General features: G+C 51.4%; 1 protein-coding gene across 1 annotated transcript in view; it reads right to left on the minus strand.

The window, feature by feature from the left end:
• Positions 1-11,672: 11,672 nt before the first annotated feature.
• LOC130034187 (latent-transforming growth factor beta-binding protein 1-like) overlaps positions 11,673-27,439 on the minus strand; it is a 95,019-nt gene continuing 79,252 nt past the window's right edge. Inside the window, exons 5-6 of the mRNA XM_056125751.1 lie at positions 12,001-12,170; positions 11,673-11,728 (exon numbers count right to left, since the gene is read on the minus strand). Coding sequence (XP_055981726.1) covers positions 11,673-11,728; positions 12,001-12,170 — 226 coding nt within the window. The remainder of the gene's footprint in view (positions 11,729-12,000; positions 12,171-27,439) is intronic.

The raw sequence follows: 27,439 nt of genomic DNA on the forward strand, positions 1-27,439 counted from the left end.
AGTGCGTGTGAGCTCAGGGGCGGCTGGTGGCGATGAGCTGGTGGGAGCCACACAGCCAGGGCACTCCGGTGCCAAAAACCCTCACCGAGACCACAGCGCTTCGAAGGGGCACGCACCCGTTTCCCCTCTCGATCCCAATCCGGGCTAAAGGCCTGCCATCCCTCCAGGGAGAGATGGGGGTGTCGGGGCCTCACTGCTACTTCCTCCTCCTGGAAACACCTTTCTTCCCCTTTCCGCACTCTGTCGCCCAGGCCCCCCGCCCACCCAAACACGTTCTCCCAGCCGGACACATGCCCGTCCTTCTGTGGATGTTTTTTGACTTTCCAACCTTCCTTCGACCACAATCAAGCCAGAGTAACCTGGTACTTTCTTTTCTTTCTTTCTTTCTTTCTTTCTTTCTTTCTTTTTTTTCTTTCTTTCTTTCTTCCTTCCTTCCTTCCTTCCTTCCTTTCTTTCTTTCATCCTTTCTTTCTTTCTTTTTTTCTTTTTCTTTTCTTTTCTTTTTTTTTTTTGGCTTTTTTGGGTCATACCCAGCAATGCACAGGAGTTACTCCTGACTCGTGCACTCAGGAATTATTCCTGGTGGTGCTCAGGGGACCATATAGGATGCTGGGGATCGAACTAAGGTTGGCCCCATACAAGGTAAACACCCTCCCCGCTGTGCTATCACTCAGGCCCCAAACCTGGTATTTTCTTATCTTCCTTTTTCCAAGTAAAGCAAACACCTGCGGGGTGATTTGCGGGAAGAGGGTATGTGAGAAGCATCGTGGCGTCCAGGAAAGAAGGCAGGAGGCTGGTGTGGAACCCGGCCCCACGACACGGGCATTCCAGGCCTCAAGCAAAGGGTCCTGATTTACTCCTCACAAATCTACCAGCCTCCAGCCTTCGACAGAGCGACCGTGCTGTGTTCCAGCACCTTCCGAGCAGGCCTGAAAATCACCCAGCACGCAGGCAGGCGTGAGGCCGGAAGCGACCTGTTGAACTCTACCAGGTTCAATCCTGCTGGGGGGGCTGAAGAGGAGGGAGGAATGGGGATGGGAAGGAGGGATCGGGGAGCCTTACTCTGATCCCCAGCACATGAATTCTGCTTGAAATGGGGTGTGTGTGTGTGTGTGTGTGTGTGTGTGTGTGTGTGTGTGTGTGTGTGTAAAATACAAGAGACAGGGAAATTAAGGAAACCAGAAGCCAGGGAACAGGCCACTTGTACACAGAAGGACCCAGTATTTCTCCTGCGCAGGCAATTAATGCCCACAGCAATTCAATATATGATCCTTCCAGAGAAACAGTAAAATGATAGGATGCTTGCCTGGCAGGTGGCCAACCTGGGTTTGATCGTAGCGTCCCAAATGGGTCTCCTGAGCACCACCAGGAGTGATCCCCGAGTGTAGAGCCAGCAGGAAGCACCCTGAGCACCCCTGGGTGTTGGCATCTCATATGGTCCCCTGAGCACAGTCAGGAGTAAGCCCTGAGCACTGCCAGATGTGGCCTCAAAACTAAACAAACAATCCCCTCCCCCTTTCCCCCCCCAAAAAAAGAAGATTCTTTCAATGCATTTTATTTTCAGAAGCCCCGAGGAAGTTGCAGAAATGCACATTTTTGCCAAGTTCCAAAACAACTATCCAGTTGGGTGGACTCAACTGAAAGAAAAGTCTGTCCAAGCCATTAGTTATATAGAAAATCGGCATTTCTGAGTCTCTGGATTTAGAATCCTAGGACCGGAGAATCCAAGCTGGCAGGACAGCAAGTCTGTCATTTGCTCTCTCCTCCCAGAACATTCTTTCTGGCTCTTTCTCCAAATGACTCCATCAAGTGGCCCCAGCCCCACTCCCCGAGGGACTCCTGCCAAACTCAACGGCTCTCATCCTCGGGAAGGATTTCAGCCTAATTATCCCTGTGCTCCAACTCCCCATGTGATACCCCGTTATGCTCCAGTAACATGTGATAAATAAAACTAAAGTGATTAGTTGCCAATAAAAAATGAATTACAAGCTAAGATTTCCTGCTGTCAGCTAATTCTTTCTAGGTTACTCATCTCCAACTTCCTCTTCTCCTTCTGGAGCTCATCGGGATCGCGCCTGCTGGATTTCGGGAGGGTTTTAAGGTTTTCCCACAAGTCCTTCGACTTCTCTCTCTTGAAGAGGTGCAATTCCGGGGCCAGGAAGGTAGCCTCAAATGGTTGGAGGGCAGGAGTCCCGGGCTCAATCCTCACCACCGCATAAACCCCTAACACCTCTGAGCACTGCATCAGAGCAGACCCCAAGCACCACCAGGTGCACCACCCACGCCCAAAATAACGAAGATCTGAAGTCTAATTTGCATCCTCTAGGGCATGAACTAGTCTTGATGACTTATGCCAAAAGAACAGAATCAAGAAAAGCAATAGTTTCCTCCTTCAGACCTAAGCTCTGAAGAGCACTGAGACTTCTCCCTGGTCTCTTTCTCTCAGATCTCTGACTCAAGGAGGCCAGCTTCAGGGAGAAGGAAGCTGGGATAGAGAAGGGACCACCAAATAAATGATGCTTGGAGGGCTCGCGCAGGATGGGAGATGTGTGCTGAAAGTCGACTATGGACCAAACATGATGGCCGCTTAGTACCTGTACTGCAAACCATAACATCAAGAAGGAGAGAAAGAGTAAGAGGGAATGCGCCTGCCACAGAGGCAGGGAAGAGGGGGATGGGCTGGGGGTGGTGGGAGGGACACTGGGAACATTGGTGGTGAAGAATGGGCACTGGTGGAGGGATGGGCACTCGATCATTGTATGACTGAAACGTAATCACAAAAGTTCGCAAGTCTGTAACTGTACCTCACCGTGATTTATTTTGAAAAAATAAAAAAACATGGCCAGCTTCCCTGCCTGAGAATACTGGAGGGGTCAAATTATCAGTCCAGGGGACAAAGATCTCCAGTCTCCAGACACCAGCAAAATGGGTGAGTCCTCTGGAGCAGATCTCTGTTACTGGCCAAACCCGGCAGCCTTTGCTGATAACCTGCTGAAACCCCCACACATGAGCCAGAACCGTCAGCTAAGAGAGGGCTGACTCCCAGGCACACAGGAACAGTAAGATCTGGTGCCCATGGAGTACTAGGCAGCTCTAAGGAAACAGGAAAGCTTTCTGTCTGTGGAAACACCAACGGAACTGGAGGATCATGTTAAGCAAAACGTGTCAGAAGGACAAAGACCGGATGATCTCACTCATCTGCAGAACAGAGAGAGCCTGAGAGATAGAGACGCAAAGGCAGTGCCATGACAGGCTCATAAAGGAGCCAGAAGGAGCCAGGCCTAGGTTTCGGTTCCAGAATTCCTGGAATTGAGCACAGATACCTGGAGTTGAGTCATGAGATCCCCAAAGTGAGGTGGCCATGGTGAGGTCAACTAAGGGTTACCAATCAGATGCAGGTAGGGAAGAGCCCCCCCGCCCCACCCCGCCATATAACCCTTATGTAACTTTTATGCAACTCTTATGTGACTCCAACTTATAAACCAATCAGCTCAGACTGTGGCCAGGAGGACGATCTGCAGAAAGTCCCTGTTACATAATGCTATGGTATAAAAGCCCCTCAGTTTTGAGACTCAGGGTCGCTCGTCTGCCACTGTGACGGTGAGCCGGACGAGGGTCCTAGCGCAAGCCAGCCAATAAAGACCCTTCACTTATTGCACCGTGACTTGTCTTCATGTGACTCCTCTGGGGAGATCTCGGCCAGGTTTAATAAGATGAAACAAGGGAACAGACAGGATCAGGATGAGAAATCCTGAGCCTTGGATGATAAAACTGGACACCAAGCAGTGGGTCAAGAGGTGAGGGAGGGGATGAAGAGGGGGAAGAGGTGACCCAGGGACAGGGGTGGAGTGTCTGTGGCATTTTGGTTGGGGGTAGGGTGCAGTAACTGTGTATCAAAACCGTAAGTGGTATTTATGGGGTTTTAAATTATTTTTATCGCCATGGTTTATAACAGCACTTTACGGTAGGGTTTCATGCATACAGCGTTCCAACATCACACCCTCCACCAGACTGTTCACTTCCTTTCACCATTGTCTTGGGTTCCCCTGCACCAAACCCCACTCCTCCTGCCAGTTCCCAAACATGGCAGTTCATTTCTGTAGACCAGTTCCAAGAAAACCATAAATGCCTCTTTGTAGTGTGGTTTCTATGGTGTTAACCACGTGACCTAAACTGGCACTCTCACTTAAAAATTCTACCACTCAAAAAAGATGGCCTACGTTGCCATAAGTTAGAGTGACTTGTCGTGCAATGCATGACTAACACACACTCTTCTGACTTTTTCTGGGTCTAGATTCTGAACAGACACAGAATTTCTGGAACCTTCTAAATGCACAGAGTACGGTCTGTAGTCAAATGGGTATTTTGCACCTACTAAGCACCAAAGCTTAAAGGCACACCACAACTGTGTCAATTATAATTGCTTTGTGGACACGGAATCACTTTATTAACTCAACCAAGGTCACTCTGCTGGAGAACTGCTCCTCCGTTCCGCTCCTACTGTGTTTCCATCACATGTTACTGCAAAAATCTAAACTGCCGAGTAGTTGGTGAGGTGGGAAGGAAGAAGGAGGACAAAGAGGATGAGTATAAACTGTGTCTGGCAGGGCGATATCCGCTCATCTTTTTCTTACAACAATCCTAAGGATTGTTCTTACTTTGGACAACCTGACAGGCTACCGAATGTATCCTGCCCGCACGGCAGAGTCTGGCAAACTCCCCGTGGCGTACTCAATATGCCAAGTACCAGTAACAATGATGGGTCTCATTCTCCTAACCCTGAAAGAGCATTTCTCAGGGCTAGGACGAAGGAGACGTTACTGGTGCCTGCTCGAGGCAATCGATGAACAACAGGATGATCGTGATCGTGAATCCTAGGGAATAAATACTGAGCTTGTAGGGCAAAGAAAACAACGCCGAGATGTTTAAGGAGAAAAATCACTCCCTGTCTCTACCCTACAAGATCTTGTCATGTAGAATAGGGAAAAACGGGCATAAAACTGACACTCAGCCCACCCCACAAAACCCTGGCATGGCCGCAGGAAGCCCTGAGTGCAGATATGACCTGTAAGTCAGGCTGGTTCACACTAATTCCATGCTCTTGTGGACGGTGTGTGAGGATCGCACAGCCACCACCAGATGGATGCCTTCTGTGTTACGCTTTTATGACATAGCTCACATAGGCCAAAGGCTCCAACTGCAGAATTCTCTATTTTTGCGACAACAACCCCAAGCCCAAACCTCCAACCTGAGTGTATTTGGTTATATATCCCCAACCCTTATTATTTCTCCTCTCTGATTGGTTACACCCCTGTAAACGAGGGTTTGTGGAACTCACTGACTGGATCAGATATGGGAGTGAGGGATCAATCAGAGGTCTCGATGACTTGGCCCCTCCCTTCAGAATTCTGTAACACAGTCTGTGAACTACTATGCAACTGTGTACTTGGCATCCAGAAGAATGAATGCCACTGGGGAAAAACATTTTAATTAATTGACAAATTTATCTCATGAAACATGAGAACGCAAAATCCCTTAAATAAGGGTAAGTTTCGTCTCAAGACGTTTCCTTCCTGGGGCAAGAGTGATAGCACAGCGGGTAGGGCCTTTGCCTTGCACGCAACCTACCCAGGTTCGATCCCCAGCATCCTACACTGGTCCCCCGAGCACCGCCAGGACTAATTCCTGAGTGCAGAGCCAGGAGTAATCCCTGAACATCACTGGCCGTGACCTAAAAAACAAAGTTTTTTTTTAAAAGACGTTTCCTTTATGAAGATAATTATTAAACTTTCTAGAATAAGGGCCCAGGAGGAAGTTCGGGGGATGGTCAACTTGCCTACATAAATAACTGCCTTCTTGGCCATGTGTAACTTGGGATTTTGGCTTCCTAAAACTTAAAAGAACACAGATGATAATGGTCGATGCCCTTTAATGAGGAAGAGGTACCCATATTCTGCTGACATAGATTTTGTGGGGGGTGATTGGGGATTAAAAGGTCATCCTGGTAGACACAGAAAGATTGCATTCATCTGGGGGACATAAAGTAACAAAATAGGAGACTAACACCCAAGAATGGCCGAGATTAGTACCAGGAATTTTACTCCCTGGCTTTCAGGACAGCCACACATGCTAGGGGAAAAGGGAGCTCAGATAGAGAAGGGAGCACCAAGGAAAGGGTGTTGGGAGGATCCCCCCAGGATGGGAGAAGCATGCTGAAAGTAGACTATAGACCAAACATGATTGTCACCCATTGCCTCTTTTGAAAACCACAACGCCCAATAAGAGAGAACAAAAGGGAATGCCCTGCCACAGAGGCAGAGTGGGATGGGGGGACGGGGGGTGGGAGGGATACTGGGATCTGTGGTGGTGGGAAATGAGCACCGGTGGAGGAATGGGTGTTTGATCATGTATAATTGAAACCCAAGCACAAAAATGTGTAAGTCTGCAACTGTACCTCATGATGTCTCAATATTAAAAATTTTTTATAAAAAAAATAAATAAAAATAAAAATAAATAAAAGGTCATCCTGGGAACAAAGGAGACGCTGTCCAAATCTCCTGAGTTCCTGGTTTTCAGGGACAGGAAACAATTCAAACCACTTGGAGGGCAGGTTTTGTTCTTGTTCTTGAATCATTTTCTGTTCTCGAGGAATGCTAAGAGAGAGTGTGTAAACTGCAGTCTTTGACAAAAAACCATGATCACTTTTAAAACCGCACTTAAGGAGTTAGAGAGATGGTCCCCTGGGTAGGCAGATGGCCTGGCCACGCTGGTCCGGGTTCAAGGCCCTGGCATCTAGTCTCCTAAGTCCCACCAGGAGTGACCCCAAAGCACTGAGCCGGGAGTAAGCCCTGAGCACTGACGAGTGTAGCTCAAACACCTAGACAACAGCAGCAAAAAATAAAAATTAAGGGGGGAAAAAAGGTGTTTGAAAACGCAGCATCTCGGTGTAACGGATTCCCCTGAGCTGATGTGAAGGACGTTCCCGACGTCCAACAGGATGGTGGCATTGCTGGAGTCTTGGGAGAAGATGCCCGTCCACCTTCACGGACGGCCCAACCCAGGCCAGCTCTAGTGCATGTGAGCAGGGACCACCTGAGGGTCCAGAATGTTCTTGTCAAAAATGCAAGTGGGCATCCGGACAGGCTGCCACACTGAGCTCGGGTCCGAAGGACGAAATGCATCAGGGGTCTACGGATAACAGTGCACTGAGTCACCCCGCGCCCCGCCCACCCAGCCCCAGCGTCCTTCAAAGTTTGCTTTGGGGCAGGCTAGGCTGGCCAGGCCCTCAGCGAGGAGGGAGGGCGGGGAGCTGGCAGCCGGGGCCGCCCTCGAGCAGGCCCTCGGCGCTGAGTCATCACACACGGGCAGCTGTTGGGCAACCTCATGAAGAGGGCAGCACCCGCTGGCACCAGAGCCCAGCAGTTATCTCCAGTGAGAGGGTGGTACCAGGAAGCTGCGCGGACGAGCGTTCACGGCCCCAGAGTCCACGGGCGAACGCCTCTGCCTGGCCCTCGCCTCTGTGTCTGCTGGGGCCGAGCGGGGCTGGAAAGTCCCAGAGAGAATCTGATTCATTTCCCCATATCCGGGAACGCTCTTCTGCTCTTATCTTCCGAGAGGCAGAGGGAGCTAAGCCAGTCCGGGCTGGTTTTTTCTACACCGCTGTCCACTTTGGAGGGGGGAAGGGCCGGCAGTGCTCAGGGGCTCCTCCCAGCAGCACTCAGGGGACCATCGGTGTCAGAGACCACCCCCTCCCCCTGAGGGCTCTCACATGCTTCTGCCCATGGGACCCTTCCTGGCCCCTGGTGCACTGCTTTCTCGCCTAAGCCTTGACCCTTGTCGAGACGACCGTGGGCAGGAGGTGAAGACGCCCAGCACAACATCTCAAACTTTCTGACTCTTAGGGCCGGAGCAGTAGGACGGCAGGGAAGGCATTTGCCTTGCACGCGGCTGACCTGGGTTCGATCCCTGGCATCCCATAGGGTCCCCCAAGTACCGCCAGGAGTGATTCCTGAATGCAGAGCCAGGAGGAACCCCTGAGCATCGCAAAAACAAAAAAAACTTTCTGACTCTGCTTTTCAGGGCCCTCTTAGATCAGCAGCAGTGGAGACTAGCACCCGGGTTCCCTTCCGAATCCAGTTTGTGGCCCAGGCAAGGCTGATCTCACAAAGCCGTGGCCGGAACTGGCTCCTGGGCAGGGCAGACATGGGCTTTAGTCATAGGAGACGACGGGGACACAGCAGTCTCTCCCGAGCCTTGGCCGCACCTCTGCACACGGTCAGGCCACCTCCACACCCCTGGGGTGGCCTGGAGACAGAGGCCGGGAATGTCCTGAGGACCCACGGAGAAGCCCAGGGCAAGAGGTCAGAAGGAGAGTCACATTTTGATTTGTTAAGATGGACATTTTTCATTCTTGATTTCTGGAAAAGGACCCATGGCAGGGGATGCAGGTCGAAGACTCTTAGTCATTCGATGTGCAGCTCCCTGTCCCCGCACTGAGCTGGAACTCAGCTCATTGTCCCTGGGCCCAGCAAGCAGCTAGAGTCACGACAACACAAAGCCTCAGGACCAGAATCACCCTGCTCTCCATGACGGCAGAGGGAGAGAAATAAACAGGGGTCGCACACAAAGCACGGGACCCCAGTTAAATCCTCAGTGTGCTCCCTGCCCCAGCCCCTTCACCCACAGCCCTGGCGGCACCCCGTCTCCCAGTGTCCCAGCATTCAACATCCATGGACATACCCAACTGGCCGGCCATGGATCACCAGCATATGCCAAGAAAAGGGGGAAACTGTCAACTGGATCAGATAGAAATAAAAACGCTAAGCGGAGGCTTATCCTGTCCCCATCTAAAATGAGGCAAGGAGGGCTGGAGGCGACAGCACGGCGGGGAGGGTGTTTGCCTTGCATGTGGCTAACCCGGGTTCGATTCCCAGCATCCCATAGGGTCCCCTGAGCACCAAGAGGGGTGATTCCTGAGTGCATGAGCCAGGAGTAATCCCTGAGCGTCGCCAGGTGGGACCCAAAAAAGCAAAAAAAGTAAATTAAAAATAAATAAATAGATAAAGTGAAGCAGGAACTGTGGAACTGTGCTATGGAGCACCAGGGACAGGACGGCGGGCATGGGGTCTGAGCAGGGCGTGAGCCAGGAGACTCCTGTTGCTGTGAGACTGTGGTCACTGCCACGGGAACACCAGCTGCTCAGGGCCGCTCCTTGGCCAGTTACAGGAGACGGTTTCCAGCTCACGGGCGTTTGTCACAAATGCAACCGTAAGAAGCCCAGAGAGGACCATGACAATGTCCTGCAGGCTGGACAGTGCCCACAGCTCCCAAGAGCGGCTGTTTACGCAGGACGCACACTTGTGTACCTGGTTAAGTGTGTGGGTGTGTCCACACTATCTGGGGTGGGCTTAAGGCTCACCGACCACCCAGGGGCTCGGGGGGCTGCTGACTGCTTGGCGTAAGCGCCTCAGGATGGAGCCCCAACACCAGGCACCCGAAATCGTGTCTCTCTTGTCTGCTATGGCATCTGGTATACATAGAACCATCTAGAACAACAACTGCTCGTCCCCCTAACTCAACAGTGCTTTGTGGCAAAAAAGCAACTCTCTTGCACATCTCCCTAACCACGTGGCAGGGCCCGTCCCTTCTCTTGTTGCGGGGAGCAGCTGGGAACACAGAACTTCCCTAGGACCCCCAAGGCCAGACCCGTCTGTGGCCTCACGAAACCCTCACCCCAGACGCCAACATCCTTGAGGGGAGACACATTCTGCCTTCCGGCTTTACCATACCCATCCTCATCCTATCTTCTGCTTCTGGACGATTCTCTTAGACCCACCTCAACCCTCTCTTCACTGGGGCTAACAGTGCTGCAAATCCCGGGATACAACGCTGAGATTTCCAGGAACGCATCGTTCTTACCGTTTGCAGGAGACCAACGCCACAGACCTACTAACCAACCTTCCACTCCGTATGGGCCACCTTTTCTCATTCCGGGCAAAGATGATGGTGGGTGAACAAAGATGATGGTCGATGACATATATTTTAAAGATGGGCAACTATACCCACAAAACATACAGTCTTATAAACCAGTGTTACCTCAAAACCCAAAATAAAAATAAAATGCACATGCACTGTGCGAATTTCCATTCCAACAACAAATCATCAATAACCAACCAGAACCACAGTCATTTCCTGCCTTCACAGCCGTGATTCTCAGGCGTGTTCTCCTCGGCCTGTCATGGAGTTCGAATTCCCCCCATGCCAAGACCACAAGCTTTCCAACTCTCTCCTGCTGCCCCAGTTTGGGAGAAGGCTTTGGAGCCATATTCGACCTCTACAAAACTCCAAGTCAGTAAGAAGAACCTCTTTTCTTTGGCTGACATGGAAGAACCAAGCGTTACCACTTACACCAAAGGCACTTGAAAGGCCAGATGGAGACGTTCTTGCCTGAAGGGACAGGAGTTAGGATTCCCCTTCTTCCTCATCTCCCCAATAACTGACCTCCACCAGTTGCTCTGGGGTAGAGCCTCAGGCCAGTGGGCAGAGATGTCTTAGCTCGTGTTGAAGCGACAGAGTCTGGAATAGACAGAGTCTGTGGTAGAAACAAGGGCCAGGAGGACTGGTCCACGGTTGGAAGCTCGCCGCAAGTGGTGGTGGGTGAGAGCATCTAGGACAGAGAAGGGACCCCCGTGACAGTGATAGTTGGAAATGATCACTCTGGACAAGAACGGGGTGCTGAAAGGACCCTGTATCGCAAAGCATAATGCCCAAAAGGGGAGGGAGAGAGAGAGAGACAGAGAGAGAGATAGAGACAGAGAGAGAAAGTAAGAGAACAAGAGAGAGACAAGTGCCTGCCATAGAGGTAAGCTGTGGGGAGGGGGGCAGGAGAGAAACTGGGGACATGTTGATGGGACATGTACGCTGAGGATGGAACATTGTATGACTAAGACTCAACCATGAGCACCTTTGTAACTGTGTGCCTCACAGTGATTATATAGAGACAGATACAGATATACACATACATATATGTATGTGTATATATATATTTTACTTTTTATTCATATCTAAATGAGTCCAGACCGGAGCGATAACACAGCAGGTAGAGCATTTGCCTTGCACACTGCCAACCTGGGTTCGATTCCTCCACCCCTCTCGAAGAGCCCAGCAAGCTACCGAGAGTATCCCGCCCGCACAGCAGAGCCTGGCAAGCTCCCCGTGGCATATTCAATATACCAAACACAGTAAGGACAAGTCTCACAATGGAGACGTTACTGGTACCTGCTCGAGCAAACTGGTCAACAACGGGAGGACAGTGCAGTGCAGAGCTATACAAATGAGTCTGAGGGACACAGGGGGCGGAGGGAACCCAGTGCTCACCAACACAGTCCAGCCCTTCTCGCTGCTATAGGTGGCCAAAGTCCACCACTCAGTGCCCATTCACTTCCATCAATGCGAGACAGAGCTGGAAGCTGCCAGAAGGAAGACTCTGCCTGGGAGGACTCAGCTGTCCTCCCTGTCAGACAGAGCCCGGCCACACACCTTCCCTACAGAGGGAGCTGCTGGCCACGCTAACTCGAGAGCCAGGCCCAGTGGCAGGGACACTCACTGTCTGTTTGGGACACGACATAGTGAGATTCCTGACAGACAAACACCGCTGAGGGGGGGCTGGTAGGTCACACCTGCACTTCTGCCATCTCCACAGGCTGCTTCTGAGGGAATGCAGTCCTCACTGACACACATCGGACCCACAGGAAAGCAGCTGACAGGAGACTGAGATCCCAGGGCGCTCCCTTCAGCATCTTCCTGGACATCCGAGATGGACATCCATCTTTCCTCAGAGGAAGGCGCTCGCTGGAGGAGCCCATACACAGATGATCTATACCGGGTCTTTCCCACAGCCCAGGAATGTGACCTGCTTGGGACACTAAACGCAGCCCCCGTCCCCGAGAGCGACTCCAAGCAAGGTGCCCAGCCTGGGCAGTGATCTCCGTCCATACTCACCTTGGAAAGGCGCAGAGCCCAGCTCCTGCCTGGACCTCAGGGGGAAGGCTCCTTCCGTGGCCTGCTCGCTGGTCATCACCTTCCGGGCAGCAAAGTCCTTGGGCCTGAGCACGTACGCCTGGGTCTGGCCACGATGAATCATGATGTTCTGGGAGGTCAGAGATGCCACTCTGGGGAGAGAAAGAAGACGTGGGTGAGGAGAAGGACGTGAAGAAGGGCCTGTCCCAGACAGCCACGCAGGAAAGCACGAAGCAGCGAGGCCGAGAGCATCCCTGGCTCCCGGTGCCAGAGGCAAGGGTTGACCACACACCCAGAGAAGCGATCAAGTCGAGTCTCCCAGTCAAGTCCCTGGTGCCCATCCATGGGGGTGCCCAGCTCTCAGAGCATGTAGAGGAAACAACCAAGACACCCAAGGTCAAGGTACACCCAGACCAAGGGCAGACGCGGTCTTGATATATAAGCAGAAGCAGGAAAATGGGAAGGTTCAAAAGGAAACAGAGGGAGGGACAGGCAAGGACATCCCAGCCCACGGCTGCGACCTTGGGCTTCATCGTTGAAAGTTGAGGGTCCCACAGTCACCGCCAGGGGCCGACCTGGACTTGGAGCAAGTGACAAGCAGTGGGCGGGTCTTCTGTCCTGCAGTGACCAGCGCCACACTGGGAGATCAGAGCACTGGGCAGAGGCCCTACCTCCTCTCCCCTGAATGGGGGGGGGGGGGGGCAGGGCAGCAGGAAGGAGGGAGTTGGGGTCCCACCACAAACAGAGACGGTACCCAGAGCTGCCGAGGCGCTGAGACCTTACATACCCCCTGCATCGCTGGGCATGACTGGGGAGCAGAAAGGGAGCAAACCCAGACAAGAAGCTACACAAAGACAAGAGGACACCTGCCCAGAAAACCCAGTGAACAAGGAACCAAAAGGCCCCGGGGGCAGGGGAAGGTCACTGGATCAGGAGGAAGGTCAGCTGGTCTGGGGAAGGTGATGGCCACCAGGTCAGGGGGAGGGCATCAGGTCAGGGGGAGGTCCAGATCAAAGGGAAGGTCATTAGGTCAGGGGAAGGTCATCAGGTCAAGGGGGGGAGACCAACAGGTCAGGGGGAGGTCATCTGATCAGGGGAAGGTCATCAAGTCAGGGGAAGATCATAAGGTTAGGGGACAGTCATCAGATCAAGGGGAAAGTCATAAGGTTAGGGGAAGGTCATTAAGTCAGGGGAAGGTCATCAGGTCAAGAGAAGGTCATCAAGTCAGGGGAAGGTCCTAAGGTCAGAAGAATGTCATCAAGTCAGGAGAACGTCATCATCAGATCAAGGGGAAGGTCATTGAGTCAAGAAGGTCACAACCCTGGGGAAGCCAAGGTGGTCCTACACAGCGTGAGTCTGGCCATGCGGTGACTGCCTCTGACGACGCCCTGACAGGCAGCATGCCAGGGACACGGGTGAGAGGCTGAAGGCACAGCTGGCTCCTGGGGGCCACCTCCACAGACTGCAGAGACAATGGAGCAGAACTTCCCTCAGGATACAGTGAGCGTGACTCCCTGACATAGGCGAGCCCCTCCAAGCGCCCACCCAGCCCCTCCTGGCCTGTGGACAGGGAGGCCTGGCGAGGCCCCAACCACTGCGAAAGGGCTGGGGACTCCCAGAAGGGACCCTCCAGGCAGCTCCTCCCGGCCAGCCCCAGAGGCGAGAGACAGCACAGTTCTGGGGAGATGTCTCCAGAGCTGGTTCTCTTGGGGATGCGGCAACCATCAAATACCTGTGTGCAGCTGGAAGGGACACTCTCAGCGCTGGTTTTTTTTTTTGTAGAAGTATTGATATTTATTCAGCCATTGATTAGGCTGATTGAACTGGGTGTGAACTCCACCTTACTTTTTTTTTCCTTTTTTATAATTTTATTTTTTGAATCGCCGTGAGAACAGTTACAAAGCTTTCGGGTCTAAGTCTTGGTCATACAATGAAACACCCATCCCTTCACCAGTGCCCATTTTCCACCACCAAAAACCCCAATACACCCCCATCCCACACCCTCCCCCTACCTGTGTGGCAGATGATTTCCATATTACTCTCTCTCTACTTTGATTACATTCAATATTTTGACACCAGACCCACCATTATTTTTTTTATTAAAAAAATTTTTAATAGTGAGACATCACGAGGTACTGTTGCAAACTTACACATTTTTGTGCTTGGGTTTCAATTATACAATGATCAAATACCCATCCCTCCACCAGTGCCCATTTTCCACCACCATGGATAATATCCCTCCCACCCCCATCCCCCCATCCCCCCTGTCTCTGTGGCAGGGCAATCCCCTGTGTTCTCTCTCTCCTTTTGGGTGTTGTGGTCTGCAAAAGAGGCATTGAGTGGCAAACATGTTCAGTCCATAGTCTACTTTCGACATGCATCTCCCCTCCTGGGAGGATCCTCCAAACATCCTTTATTTGGTGCTCCCTTCTCTATCTGAACTGCCCTTTCCTCTAGGATACCCGGCTGGCCTCTAAGCTATGGAGTAATCCTCCTGGTGCTGATCTCAGCTATTCTTGGGTATTAATCTCTTACTTTGTTACTTTATATTCCCCAGATGAATGCAATCTTTCTATGTCTATCCCTCTCTTTCTGACTCATTTCGCTTAGCATGATACTTTCCATATTGTACCACTTGTATGTAAATTTCATGACTTCATCTTTTCTAAGAGCTACATAGTACTCCATTGTGTAGATGTACCAAAGTTTCTTTAACCAGTCATCTGTTCTCGGGCACTCAGGTTTTTTCCAGATTCTGGCTATTGTAAAGAGTGCCGCAATAAACAGACAATTGCAGATGTCACTTCGACTATACTTTTTTGCCTCTCTGGGATATATTCCCACAGACCCACCATTATTATTTGGCATTTTACCCCAACACTCAGATCTGCTGAAAAGGCAACAGTAGACAATTTGTTTTTCTATTGCTGGTTATGAATAATATATGATGTTGTGTGGCCACAGTAGTACTGTGGCCATGGAACTCCGAAATTTTAACAATTAAATCTGGAGGGATTTCTGCCAAAACCTGCTGGGTTCCGAGATTTGTTCCTGAGTCTCTTGGATCATGGCCGTTAAGCAGCTTGATCAGAGGAGCCAGAGAGGCCATTCGTGGGTGGCAATTCGGGGTCTCGTTGGGGCGGCGAAAAAAAGGCTGGCTTCACCCCCATCCCGTGAGGTCCTGAGTGTCTTGTCCCTGCGGGCCCAAACCTGACTGTCCAGTGGCCTCTGGAGGATGGCAGCCACCAAGCCACCAAGGGGGAGCAGGCAGAGAGACAGCATCCTTCCCCCCCTGGGGTGGCCCAGCAACAGTTACCTACTGCGGGGACTGGACACATCTCTGCCAAGAGCCGCTGGGTTCCAAGATTTGTCTCTGAGACTCTGGGATCATGGCCGTTAAGCAGTTCGATCAGGAACCAGAGAGCCATGCCTCCAATTATATAGCTGAGCTGGAGGTGGTTTGTGGGTGTGTCTCCCACATACCTAACTTTTGTCCATTTACTTTCTTGGTAAACTTGGCCCCAAGTTTTTGGGGTCTGGCCAAAGGCACAGCAGCAATTTGGGGGTATCTGGAAGTCTGAAGGCGCCATCAGGCTGCTGATGCACTCGCCTCACAGGTACAGACTGACCTGCTGGCGGGACCATACCCCCTCGAGGCTGTTTTTGCCCACTGAAGCTAAACAAATAAAACAGGGGAAATTCTTTCCATTTTTAAGGTGAGAGCAATAAACTGTTTTTCCCCAATAGCCTTCTCTTTTTTTCCTCTTACAATTGCTGCTAAACTAGGTCACCTCCGTAATAAATATTGAAAGCATTTAACCAAATTCAAACATCTGTTCCAATCCTCTTTTAGGATGGAGCCGGATGAGACAAAATATCCGCCAGCCTGAAACTGGGGCGACCCAGCCTGCCGGGGCTCTGCGGAGCCAGCCCACCTGCTCAGAGAGCCGCGTGTGCTTCCTCAGGTCCAAGGACCGAAAAGCACCAACGGGACCGCAGCAGACCTGGGCTGGTAAACCCTGACCCTCCGGCACTGCCTGCACGAGGCTGAGTGGCCTGGCCGTGTGCTGAACCTCAGCCGTGACCTGCTGTTCTAGCCAGAGAATGTGGTCGAGAAACAACACCTGGATTCCCTCTACGGACAAGCTGCTCTGCTTTGCATTGGAATTCCTAAATCGATAATTCCCATCAGACTTCAGGAACAACTGTGTTGACTTTAGGAAATAAAAAGGCCTGGGCTCAGACGAGCCTCATCCACGAGCGAATCTGCTGAAAGACCCAGGTATGCAGGGTTGGTGACTGAAATCTCCAGGCTCCCACAGAGTCAGGAATGGGCAACCTCCACCCATCTCCCCGTGCTTCCAGGAACCTGGCAGCCATGCCCACGAACTGCCTCTGGCACCACATAAGCTCATTAACGGCCATGATCCAGAGACTCACAAATAAGTCTCTCAGAAGAGAGCAACATGAGAGAAACATGCCACAGAGATGCCTCCAGACTCCAAAGTCACCATCAGTTTTTTTTTCTTTTTGGGTCACACCTGGCGATGCACTCAGGAATTACCCCTGGCGGTGCTCAGGGGATCATATGGGATGCTGGGAATTGAACCTGGTTGGCCGCATGAAAGGCAAACGGCCTACCCGCTGTGTTATCAGTCCAGTCCCACCCCACCATCCAGTTTTAAAAAAATTAATTAACCAACCTCAGCTGTATCAACATATTTAAAATTTTAGAATTCCTGGAGTGTGCAGCCACACACACACACACACACACACACACACACACACACATATATATATCACAATCATCCTGTTGTTCGTCAATTGCCTCAAGCAGGCACCAGTAACATCTCCTTCCTAGCCCTGAGATTTTAAAAGAGCCATTTCAATGTTATTTCAGGATTAGGAGAATGAGACCCATCATTGTTACTGGTATTTGGCATATTGAGTACGACACGGGAAGTTTGTCAGACTCTGCCATGCAGGCAGGATACTTTTGGTAGCCTGCCAGGTTCTCCAAAGGAAAAATAAGATAATAAGATGTCACGCAGCTGCAAATGCGGCCGCACGCTTCCAGGAGCTGGGTTATATATATATATATATATATATATATATATATATATAATATTATATATTATATATAAATTATATGTTATATAATATATGGGCTGGAGCGATAGCACAGCGGGTAGGGCGTTCGCCTTACAAGCGGCCAACATGGCCGACCCGAGTTCGATTCCTCCGCCCCTCTCGGAGAGCCCGGCAAGCTACCGAGAGTATTCGATATGCCAGACACAGTAACAACAAAGTCTCCAATGGAGACGTTACTGGGCCCGCTCGAGCAAATCGACGATCAACGGGAGGGCCTTTACCTTTTATATAATATATAAATATATATTTATCAGCACACAAGGCTCAACCTTTAACAACATGTTAGTAATCTCTTATAAAAGTGTTTAATGGCTTTAGGGTGAAATACAACCATCTTCACACGCTTTTCTCTAAGGAAACTCTTTTGGATCATTTTTAGCAGGTTATTCATAACAAGCAATACAAAATAAATTATTTAGGTCCTGCCTTGGGGGCAGGCTTTGGGGTTTGGGGTGGAAACATTCGAAATATGATGGTGGGAATGTGTAATGGTGGTGGGATTGGTGTTGGAATATCGAATGTAATAAATTATTGTAACCAGTTAAAAAATCAGAGTCAATTTTCTTTAATGACCCGAGTATAAAGAAAAAAAAAACACCATAAGCAAATTTAGCAGCTAAGTAAGAGGGAAAATGTTAGTGCTACACCCACACAAGAGAAGGGGCAGCTCTTGGCGTCTCTAAGCAGCTAAGAGGAAAACAGATGAACGAGCCACTAGGAATAGGACAAAACACGAGAGAAGACCGGCACGGGCTTAAGCAACTCACTAAAACAGAAATCCCCAAGACCACAAAATGTGGGACGCAACTACTTTGTGGAAACACACTAAAACCCAAAGTTGCCTTTTGAAGCCACTTATGTATATTTTTTAATGACTGAAACTTGCAAGTAAGCGCTGCTAACATCAACTGTAAGGCGGGAGTGAACTCCAGGCACCACTGGTGGGAATGTGCGGCCACGAACTTTGGAAATCAGTCCAGAAAGCCAAAGCAAGCATATCCAGTGACCCATTCATCATTCTCGGCCCACTTTAGAAGGAAAACCCTAATAGAGAAGGTCTGCTGAACTTGTTTATTGAACCACTGGCCAATGGTAAAAATTCAAACACTAGAAACAAGTGCTCACGGACAGAAGAACCCATCAATACATAAGGACAGCTGCAACATGAAATATCCTACAACTACTTTTATTGGGGTCAGGGAGAGACCCCGGGAACAGGGGCATGGGCCTTGCAGGCAGAAGGTCCCTCCTTCAATGCCTGCATTGCACTGTCCCCTGAGAACTGCCAAGTGACCATTACAAGAGGCTCCCGAAACCAGTGGGACTGAGCATTGAGTCGCCCAGCCCCTCTGGCTGTGGAACTCCAAGCACTTCTTCAAAAGGCCCAAACAGAAATATATTTTTCTTTAATTTTTAAGGGTTTCATTTATGTCAAGGTTTTGTTTATGACCTATTTGAATGGAGAAAACCAAGAAAGCAGACCCTATTGTTTACTGAGCAGAGAGGAAGAGAGAGAGAGAGAGAGAGAGAGAGAGAGAGAGAGAGAGAGATATTTGTATTGTAAGTTTATGAGGGGGAAAATGTCCTCCACTAGACGATTAATAATAGAATTTGTGATGCTGCAGTTCTAGAGGAATGGAAGACAAAGGCTAAAACAAGGTTTAATTTCAAAGGTGCCCACGGGTTTGTGAAGAGCATGCCTACTCGAGTTCTATAAAATTACATGGGTGCTTCGTACACACACAGATTAGCACTGTAACACTGTCCTCCCATTGTTCATCAATTTGCTCGAGCAGGCACCAGTAACATCTCCATTTTGAGACTTGTTGTTACTGTGTTTGGCATAGTAACACGCCACGGGGAGCTTGCCAGGCCCTGCCATGAGGGCAGGATACTCTCGGTAGTTAGCCAGGCTCTCCAAGAGGGGTGGAGGAATCGAACTTGGGTCAGCCGTGTGCAAGGCAAATGCCCTACCCGCTGTGCTATCAGAAACAAAATCATTGTAGTTCTGCCTTTTACTGTGGGTGCCCTGGTCTTCAAGCTCGGTGCCACACCAGAAAAGTACAAAATACATTGCTGACGCCCCTGAAGAAACCCAAGCCCTTCCTCTCTCGACCTACGCTTCTTTTTACCGTCTGCCTTTGAGAATGTTTTAGAAGACAAAGAAAACATTCATAATCTCCTCATTTACCTAAGAATACTGCTTAATAATTTATAGAGAATACTCATCATCTGGGCTGGAGCGAGAGCACAGAGGTAGGGCGTTTTGCCTTGCATGCATCTGATCTGGCCGACCTGGGTTTGATTCCTCCACCCCTCTCGGAGAGCCCGACAAGCTACCGAGAGTATCTCACCCGCACGGCAAAGCCTGGCAAGCTCTCGGTGACGTGTTCAATATGCCAAACACAGCAACAACAAGTCTCGCAATGGAGAGGTTACTGGGCCCGCTCGAGCAAATCGATGAACAACGGGAGGACAGTGCTACAGTGCTACATTTTGGAGCTATATTTTTTCTTTAGACATTAAACTCCCATTCAGCAGCCTACATAAAGCCTCAGATAATTAATATAAAGACATCTTTATCCCCTGAAAGACATCCCACCATTCAGGGATGGCCATGCTGGACGATGAGCAGTGGGGCATCAAGCTCATACTCTGTCATTATGGAACAGGCATTTCTCTTGGGCTGCTGTCAAAAGTCCCTGGATCGAAGCGCTTTTCCTAGGAGGTATATATGGGTTCATCTTCTTGGAGGTGTATTTGGGTTCATCTTCTTGAGTTTTCCTGTGCTTCTTCATCTGGAAGTTTTTCACCTACCCTGGGAAATTGCTGGTCATTTTTCTCTTTAACATTCACTCTCTGTTCATGATTTCTGCAACTACAGTTAGACAGGAGTGGTTATTTGACTTTTTATTATCAACAGCCCTGAAGCTTTTTTTTTCCTTCATTTTTCTCCTTAATCTCTAGATGGGATCATTCTAGTGCTCTATCTTCAAGTTCACTGTTTCAACTTCTACACGTTTTGTGTGTTTTTCAATGAAAGCTTTGTTAGGGGAGTAAATTTCTTCAGCCACATCTCATCTGATTTTTGAAAAGTGATTTTTCTTCTACGGTGGCCACAATTCCAAATAAAAACCAATGTGGTGTTTAAGAAAAGAACGTTTCCACCACTAACCCAATGGGGAAGAGTAAGAGAAACGATTGACTTTGACATAGAATGGAAGCAGTTCGTGGCGGCCACAAGTGCCCTTCAACCCCAGACTCCCAGAGCCCTGGGAAGGGGCACTTTCTCCTCCCCCATCCCAAGCCCCTGCCCCCAAAAGACTCCCCCCAGATTCACTCCTTTCTGCAGGGGATGCCATGCAGCCACAAGGAACCAGACACACAGAAAGTGCTGCACTGACCATGCAATCCCTTCACTCGGACACCAAGTCCCCTCTGAGTTCCGTCTCCTTGCAGCCACCCCTGCTGTCTTCCCATGGCTGGTTTTCATATTTCCCCCCTACACACACACACACACACACACACACACACACACACACATACACACAAACAAACACACAAGCTTCCTGCAGGAAGGTTAGTCTGAAAAAATCTGTTGCTTCATGACACTCGCCATAACCATGCCACCGGACTCTGCGCCAGGCTGTTTCATTCGGGGTGCCCCGAGGGGGGCGGGGGGGTGAGGCATGAGACCCCTTCCTGCCCCAAGGGACCCAACCCGGGTGACCAAAAACCTCCAGAATTCAACCGCCGCCAAATTCACAGCTGATCCCCACATGCTCGGGTCGAGCCTCACCCATGAGTGAACCTTCCCCTGGACCATGTGGTCACATTCGTGGCTGCAAGACACTTCATAGGACACACTCTACCCATAGTCCAAGAGTACCACGCCACATCTGATGGGATCAAAGAAGGAGGCAACCAACCTTAGAGGGAAATATATTATTTCGGTTCTGCTTTGGGGCAGGGATTGGGGTTCGGGATAGAAACGCCCGAAATATGGTGGTGAGAAGGTGTAACGGTAGTGGGATTGGTGTTTGAATATTAAATGTAATCAAATATTGTGAACTATCTTATAAAATTTAAAAAAATTTTTAATTCTGTTGTTTTGGGGGGATGGAGCGATAGCATGGTGGGTAGGATGTTTGCCTTGCATGCAGTCAACCCAGGTTCGATTCCCAGCATCCCATATGGTAGCCCAAAAAATGCCAGGAATAATTCCTGAATGTATGAGCCAGGAGTAACCCCTGAGCATCGCCACGTGTGACCCCCCCAAAAAAATCTGTTGCTTTTGCCATCTCCGGAATAAAACCATTCCCTGTCTGTATCTGGGAAACCTGCTTCCATGGTTCCAGATGGCCTGCATCTTAGGTTGGGACAGACTCGAGTCCTTGTCACAGGAAAAACCAACACGGAGACGGGTCTCTGCTTTGTCAGCGGTTAGGTGATCTCAGGAACAGTAGAGAGCCCCTGCTTAGTTCACCGAATTATTAATCCCGTGATGTATTCGATATGCCAAACACAGTAACAACAACGTCTCCAATGGAGACGTTACTGGGCCCGCTCGAGCAAATCGATGAACAACGGGAGGACAGTGCAGTGCAATTCATGGTGACTTCCAGTTCTACACTGCTGTAGAGGATGGGTGTCATGCACACAACAACCCAGCACCACACCCCACCCGAGTGTCCCCTTGTCCCCACTATTGTCCCAGAGTCCCCCTTCACCCACCCGGCCCCAGTACACCTCCCCTCCCGTTCTTCTGTCCTTCAGTCTTTCCACCAGGAAGTCAATACACCAGCAGCGCAGCCCGGTCAGGGGCGTCTCCCAGAATGAGAGGAAAGCCAGCAGGGGCAGAGGAAGAGGCCGAGAAGGGTCCGAGGCCAGGCCAGCTCCACCCCTGACCGGCCTCTGCTCACCAGCTCCTGCTACCTGAAGGACTGGTGGCCAGTGGCAAAGAAACACTCGGTGGCGCGGGTTCGGGCGGCCTTGCGGGGGGGGGGGGGGCACTCTAGCGGTGGTCTCGGTCCTACCCCCGAGGCTCACCACCTTCCACCAGAAGGAAGGCAAGACAAGACTTGCAGTCAGGCGAACGAGACCGGCTCCCTTGGGGGAAGGAATGCCGGGACGGGGTGGGGTCGGGGCTGGTTCCACAGAATATTCTGGCAAGAAAACAGGCCCAGGGAGAGGAGGCCAGGTGGGAAGACTCTCCGTCTGGGGTCTGGAACACAGACTGTGGGTGCAGAGAACAGAAGTGACGGGGAGAGAGGTCCAGGTCGCGGTCTTCCAACTTTAACTTACTTGTCGAAGACTCCGACCAGTGAGTGTTCAGACCAGAGCGGGAGAAAGAGCGTTCGCGTTCCTCTCGGGCTTAGGAAATCTCCCTCTCCTATTCATTCCTCCAAGGAAAACACGTTCATCCCGCTGTTGGTTTAGAATATAAACGATGGAAATGGAGGGGAAAGTCAGAAGGAACCTTCCAGAAGTCAGACCCAGGGTTGCCAGCACCCACACAATTTTTCTTCTCCGCCTCCTCCTTTTCTTCTAAGCATATTTGTTTTTTTGCTTCAAATCCAGGATGAAAGGTCTGCTAATTTTTACAAGCTCCAATACAAGAAATTTCCCACCGATTTTCTCATTAAGGAAACACCTTCTCACGGCCTGCTCGAGGCCATCGGGGCACAAGAAGCCGGTCGAGATGAGAACAGAGGCGGCGCCTGGGATAGCTGGCTCTGTGTGTGTGTGTGTGTGTGTGTGTGTGTGTGTGTGTGTGTGCATGCATGCATGTGTGTGTGCGTATGTCATGTGTATGTGCATGTGCTTGTGTGTGCAGAGATGCCTGTGTCTGTGGTGTGGATGTAACTGTGTGTGCATGTGTGCAAGAGCTGATATGTGTGAACACGTGCCTGCATATGTGTGTGCCTCTGTGTGTGTGTATGTCCCGAGTCACAACAGTCAGATCAGGGTACATGCCTCAGACTGCTGAAGCCCCTGCAGATACCTGCATTCCTGGAGAACTAGGGAAACAGAGGCAGAGCCCCCTAGTGAGCCATCCCAAGCTGAGGCCCAGGGGAGGGGGCCCAGGGAATGGGAAGGCAGGAGACGGGGCCGAGGCCAGCGGCCAGCAGGGTCCAGAGCCCACAGGGTCCCGCCACTCTGCCCCTGCTCTGCTCGCACCCAGCGTTCCGGTGCCCCTTTATTCTGGCCCCAGAGACGGAAGCAACACATGCAGGGTGAGGAGGCAAGGGTGGGCAGCAGAGGGGCCACGGGGACGTGGGTGACTGACCCCCGGGGCAGCCCCTTCCTCCTGCCAGAGAGCCCTCAAGGGGTTCACAGATGGGGGTCCCCCTAAGGCTGGCCTGCCCCGTGCAGGAAGACCACACTACCCCATCCCTGCAAGCCTAGCAGACACACACACAGAGACACATACACTCACACATCACACATACCACATACACACACGAACACACAGACACACTCACACACAGACATACACACACTCACACACAGCCCACATACACAAACAGAAACACATATAAAGAGACACAGATACACACACTCACCCACCACACACACTCACATACACACACTCACACACACAGACATACACACACACTCGCACACACAGACACACACAGACACACTCACACACACTCACATACACAGACACACACACACAAAGAGACACAGACACACACAGGCACACACACAAAGAGACACAGACACATATACAGACACGCACACACAGAGCTTCCTGTTCAGGGAGGATCTATCCTACAAGACTGACGAGAAATGTCCAGTAAACCCACACCCAGACCAATGCGGGGTCTCCCCGGGGCAGCCCGTGGCACACCTGTGTTGGGGACAGCAGCAAGCCTGTGCCAGAGCTGCTTCTCAGCCACACCCGGCACCCCTTCCGTCAGCCTACATGGCTAGCGCCAGGCCCGGGCAGCTCAGGGCGGGCGGTCCGCCCTCCGGGCCAGAGACTGGACAGCGGGGAGGGTCCTCGTCTTCTACATGGCCCGGCTGGGGTCCACCCCCAGCACCCCACACGGTCTCCTGAGCCCACCAGGGATGATCCCTGAGCGCAGAGCCACGAGGAAGCCCTGAACACCTCCGGTTTGGCCCCAAACCAACACCAAGCCACAAACAAACCCCACAACCAGAGAACACCTTTCCTTGGTACACACCTCGCTCTGCGAGAAACGTCTGTCCAACAGGCTTACAAATGCAGTGGCACACATTTCAATTTTTTTTTTCAATTTTATTTTTACCACCATGATCTCCAGTTTGGGCTGGAGCGATAGCACAGCGGGTAGGGCGTTTGTCTTGCATGCGGTTGACCTGGGTTCGATTCTTCCGCCTCTCTGGGAGAGCCCGGCAAACTACCGAGAGTATCTCGCCCGCACGGCAAAGCCTGGCAAGCTCCCTGTGACGCATTCAATATGCCAAACACAGTAACAACTCTCCCAATTTGTTGTGAGACGTTACTGGTGCCCGCTCGAGCAAACTGATGAACAAGGGGAGGACCGTGCAGTGCTGTGCAGTCCAGACCTCCAGTTTGACAGCACTGCCCATGTTCTACCTGTGCGACACTCGCCCCCCAGAGTGGCCATAGCCCTCCCGCACCAGCCCAGGCCCTGCCCCCCACGTCATCATCCCACCCAGCTCCCCACATCTCGCTGTCCACAGAAGCTCCATACTGCAAACCAGCCACTCGGTTCTGTCGCTGTGGGCCCTGTGTCGCTCCGTGTGACGGTCTGCACACGGCACAGAGGACAGGGACCGTTGTGTATCTGTCCCTCTCCCTCAGGCTGACCTCTCCACATGACCCCCTCCAGGTCCATCCACAGAGTGGCCGGTCACATGATCTCCTCTTTCCTGACAGCCAGCTTAGTATTCCTGCATGCGGGCACCATGCTAGGCTTGCCCACGCCTCTGCCCTGGCCACCGGGTTCTTTCCAGAGTTTGCCGATCGTGAATGGTGCAGAACACCCACAGCCGTGCGCATGCGTTCCTGAGTAGCTTCTGTGTCCTGGGCGAGGGTGCCCAGAAGTAGGATTGCTGGATCATCTGGAAGTCCCATTCTTCTTTTTTTTTTTTTTGAGACATTTCATTCTGTCCCATACTTCAATGTTATCCTCTCAGAAGTGGCCAGGGCAGAATTTCTCAACCTGGAGTTTGGGGTGCAGGGTGGGGCTGTGTTAGACACGGTGGATCACAACCCATTCGTGCCAGAGGTGACACATGCCAGCCACATCTCCTGACACTGCCCACGTGCCTCAGGGAGAGATTCCTCTGGTTTAGACCACCCCCGACTCAATTACACAAGAGTCTCCCTCTCCCTCTGCTCCGAGACCTGTGTGCAGGACAGGAAGTCACTGGACGATCTCCTCTTAGGTCACCTATCTGCCACCTGCCGCTCCAATCTATAGGATCCTGGCCCTGACCACGACCTATGGCCATGGCTGTGTTTACAAGGCTGGAGCCCACGTGGTGTCCGGGAAGCGCTGTGACTCCCCAGTGCCAGTGTCTGAATCTTTCCCGGGCCTGACTCCTCCCCAAGGTGCTTTCTGACTGTCTGAGAACACGCCCCAGCTCTCCCAGACCCCGGCCCTCTCCCGCCCACCCCTGGGTTCACACGGTTGGCCGGTGCACCATCCATGCAGGCCACGGGGAACTGTTAGGGGCACCAGCCCCAAAGCGGGTGAAAAGCTGTGTGTGTGCATTTTGATTCTACAAATACCTGCCGTCGTCACACTGCTTCCAGACACAATAAAAGCCCTGGGAACTGGGGTCCCTGCGAGGCTGGCGTCCGGGAGGGCCTGAGAGTCAACTTCATCCCAGGATGCAGACGCAGAGAGGAGGAAATCCCTGCCAGTCGGTCTGTGCCCCTGGCATCCACGCTGTCCCGGGGCCGGCTGGACACTACCCCCTTTCCCGCCCAGCTCCAGGCTGAGGGATCGGCCAGGACAGAAGTCGGGGACCTCGGGTGCGAGAGATACCTCCCGGCAGAGCAATGCGCAGTGCAGACTCTGCCTCCCCCCCCCAACACACACACACACACACACACACACACACACACACATACACACACACACACACACACACACATACACACACAGAGCCTCGCAATGGGGAATCCTACTGCCTCGTCCACACCCCCAGTGGCCACGGGCCTTTCGTTCTCCATGTCTGCTGCCAGACTGACATGATGCTATCAGGCCTCGAGAGCTGGCACTCCCTGTAACTGGGGCCCACAGTTTTCCAGGTGCCAGGAGAACATCGCACCAGCGCTGGAGCATCGGGGGTGAGCTGGATACACAGAGATGTGAGGCTGGGGCCGGAGGGATAGCACGGCAGAGAGGGCATCTGCCTTGCACGAGACCGACCCGGGTTCGATCCCCGGCATCCGATATGGTCCCCCGAGCACCACCAGGAGTAATTCCTGAGTGCAGAGCCAGGAGGAACCCTGTGCATCGCCGGGTGTGACCCAAAAATGTCAACCAAAAAAAAATCCCCGAAATTCTATGGATCAGAAACCAATGAATCATTATCCACCCGCTTCCCTCCAAAACAAGAATGAAAAAAGATCATCCCAAAACAAGAATGAAAAAAGATCATCCCAGGATTAGGGTGCAGGTGAAACAGCTCAGTTCCTGACACCCTAAGGTGTCCCAACGCTGCCAAGTGTCACCTGAGGAGCACCTGGGCACCAAAGGGCGTGGCCCCGGGGGTCCCCGGCACCTCAAGGCGAGATCAGCAGCTGAGCCTCAGACCCCAGCATGGACCGCCAGCCTTGGAGGCCTGGGACTCTCTGAGCACTGCCAGGGAGAACCCCCAACCCCAAGTCATTTCAACTCCATTACACCACACACTCATTTTAGTCACGTTAGTCATTTTTCAGCCTTTTCTGATTTCTCACCTCAGAAATCAGAACGTCGCGGGTGGCCTATCAAGCAAACCCATTTTATTCTATTTTATTTTTTAACTGCACCATGGCTTTCTCCTTTATTAAACTCTACGCCTCAGGCATTTGCATCTAAGTAATGACTAAGTTATTCGTGAATACGAAGTGAAAAATCACTCCTGCTTGAATATCTGGGGAAAAAAAAAAAAGATTAAGCTTCAGCTACCTCGAGGAGCTGATTGAATTAATTACGGAAAAAAATCTGAGTTCTCAGGGTGACAACTAGCTGCAAAGCACATCACCTTTTTTTTGTTTTTGTTTTTGTTTTGTCACACCCGGCGATGCGCAGGGGTTACT

Source organism: Sorex fumeus, unplaced genomic scaffold, assembly GCF_029834395.1.
Source record: "Sorex fumeus unplaced genomic scaffold, SorFum_2.1 ptg000006l, whole genome shotgun sequence".
Taxonomy (NCBI): Eukaryota; Metazoa; Chordata; class Mammalia; order Eulipotyphla; family Soricidae; genus Sorex; species Sorex fumeus.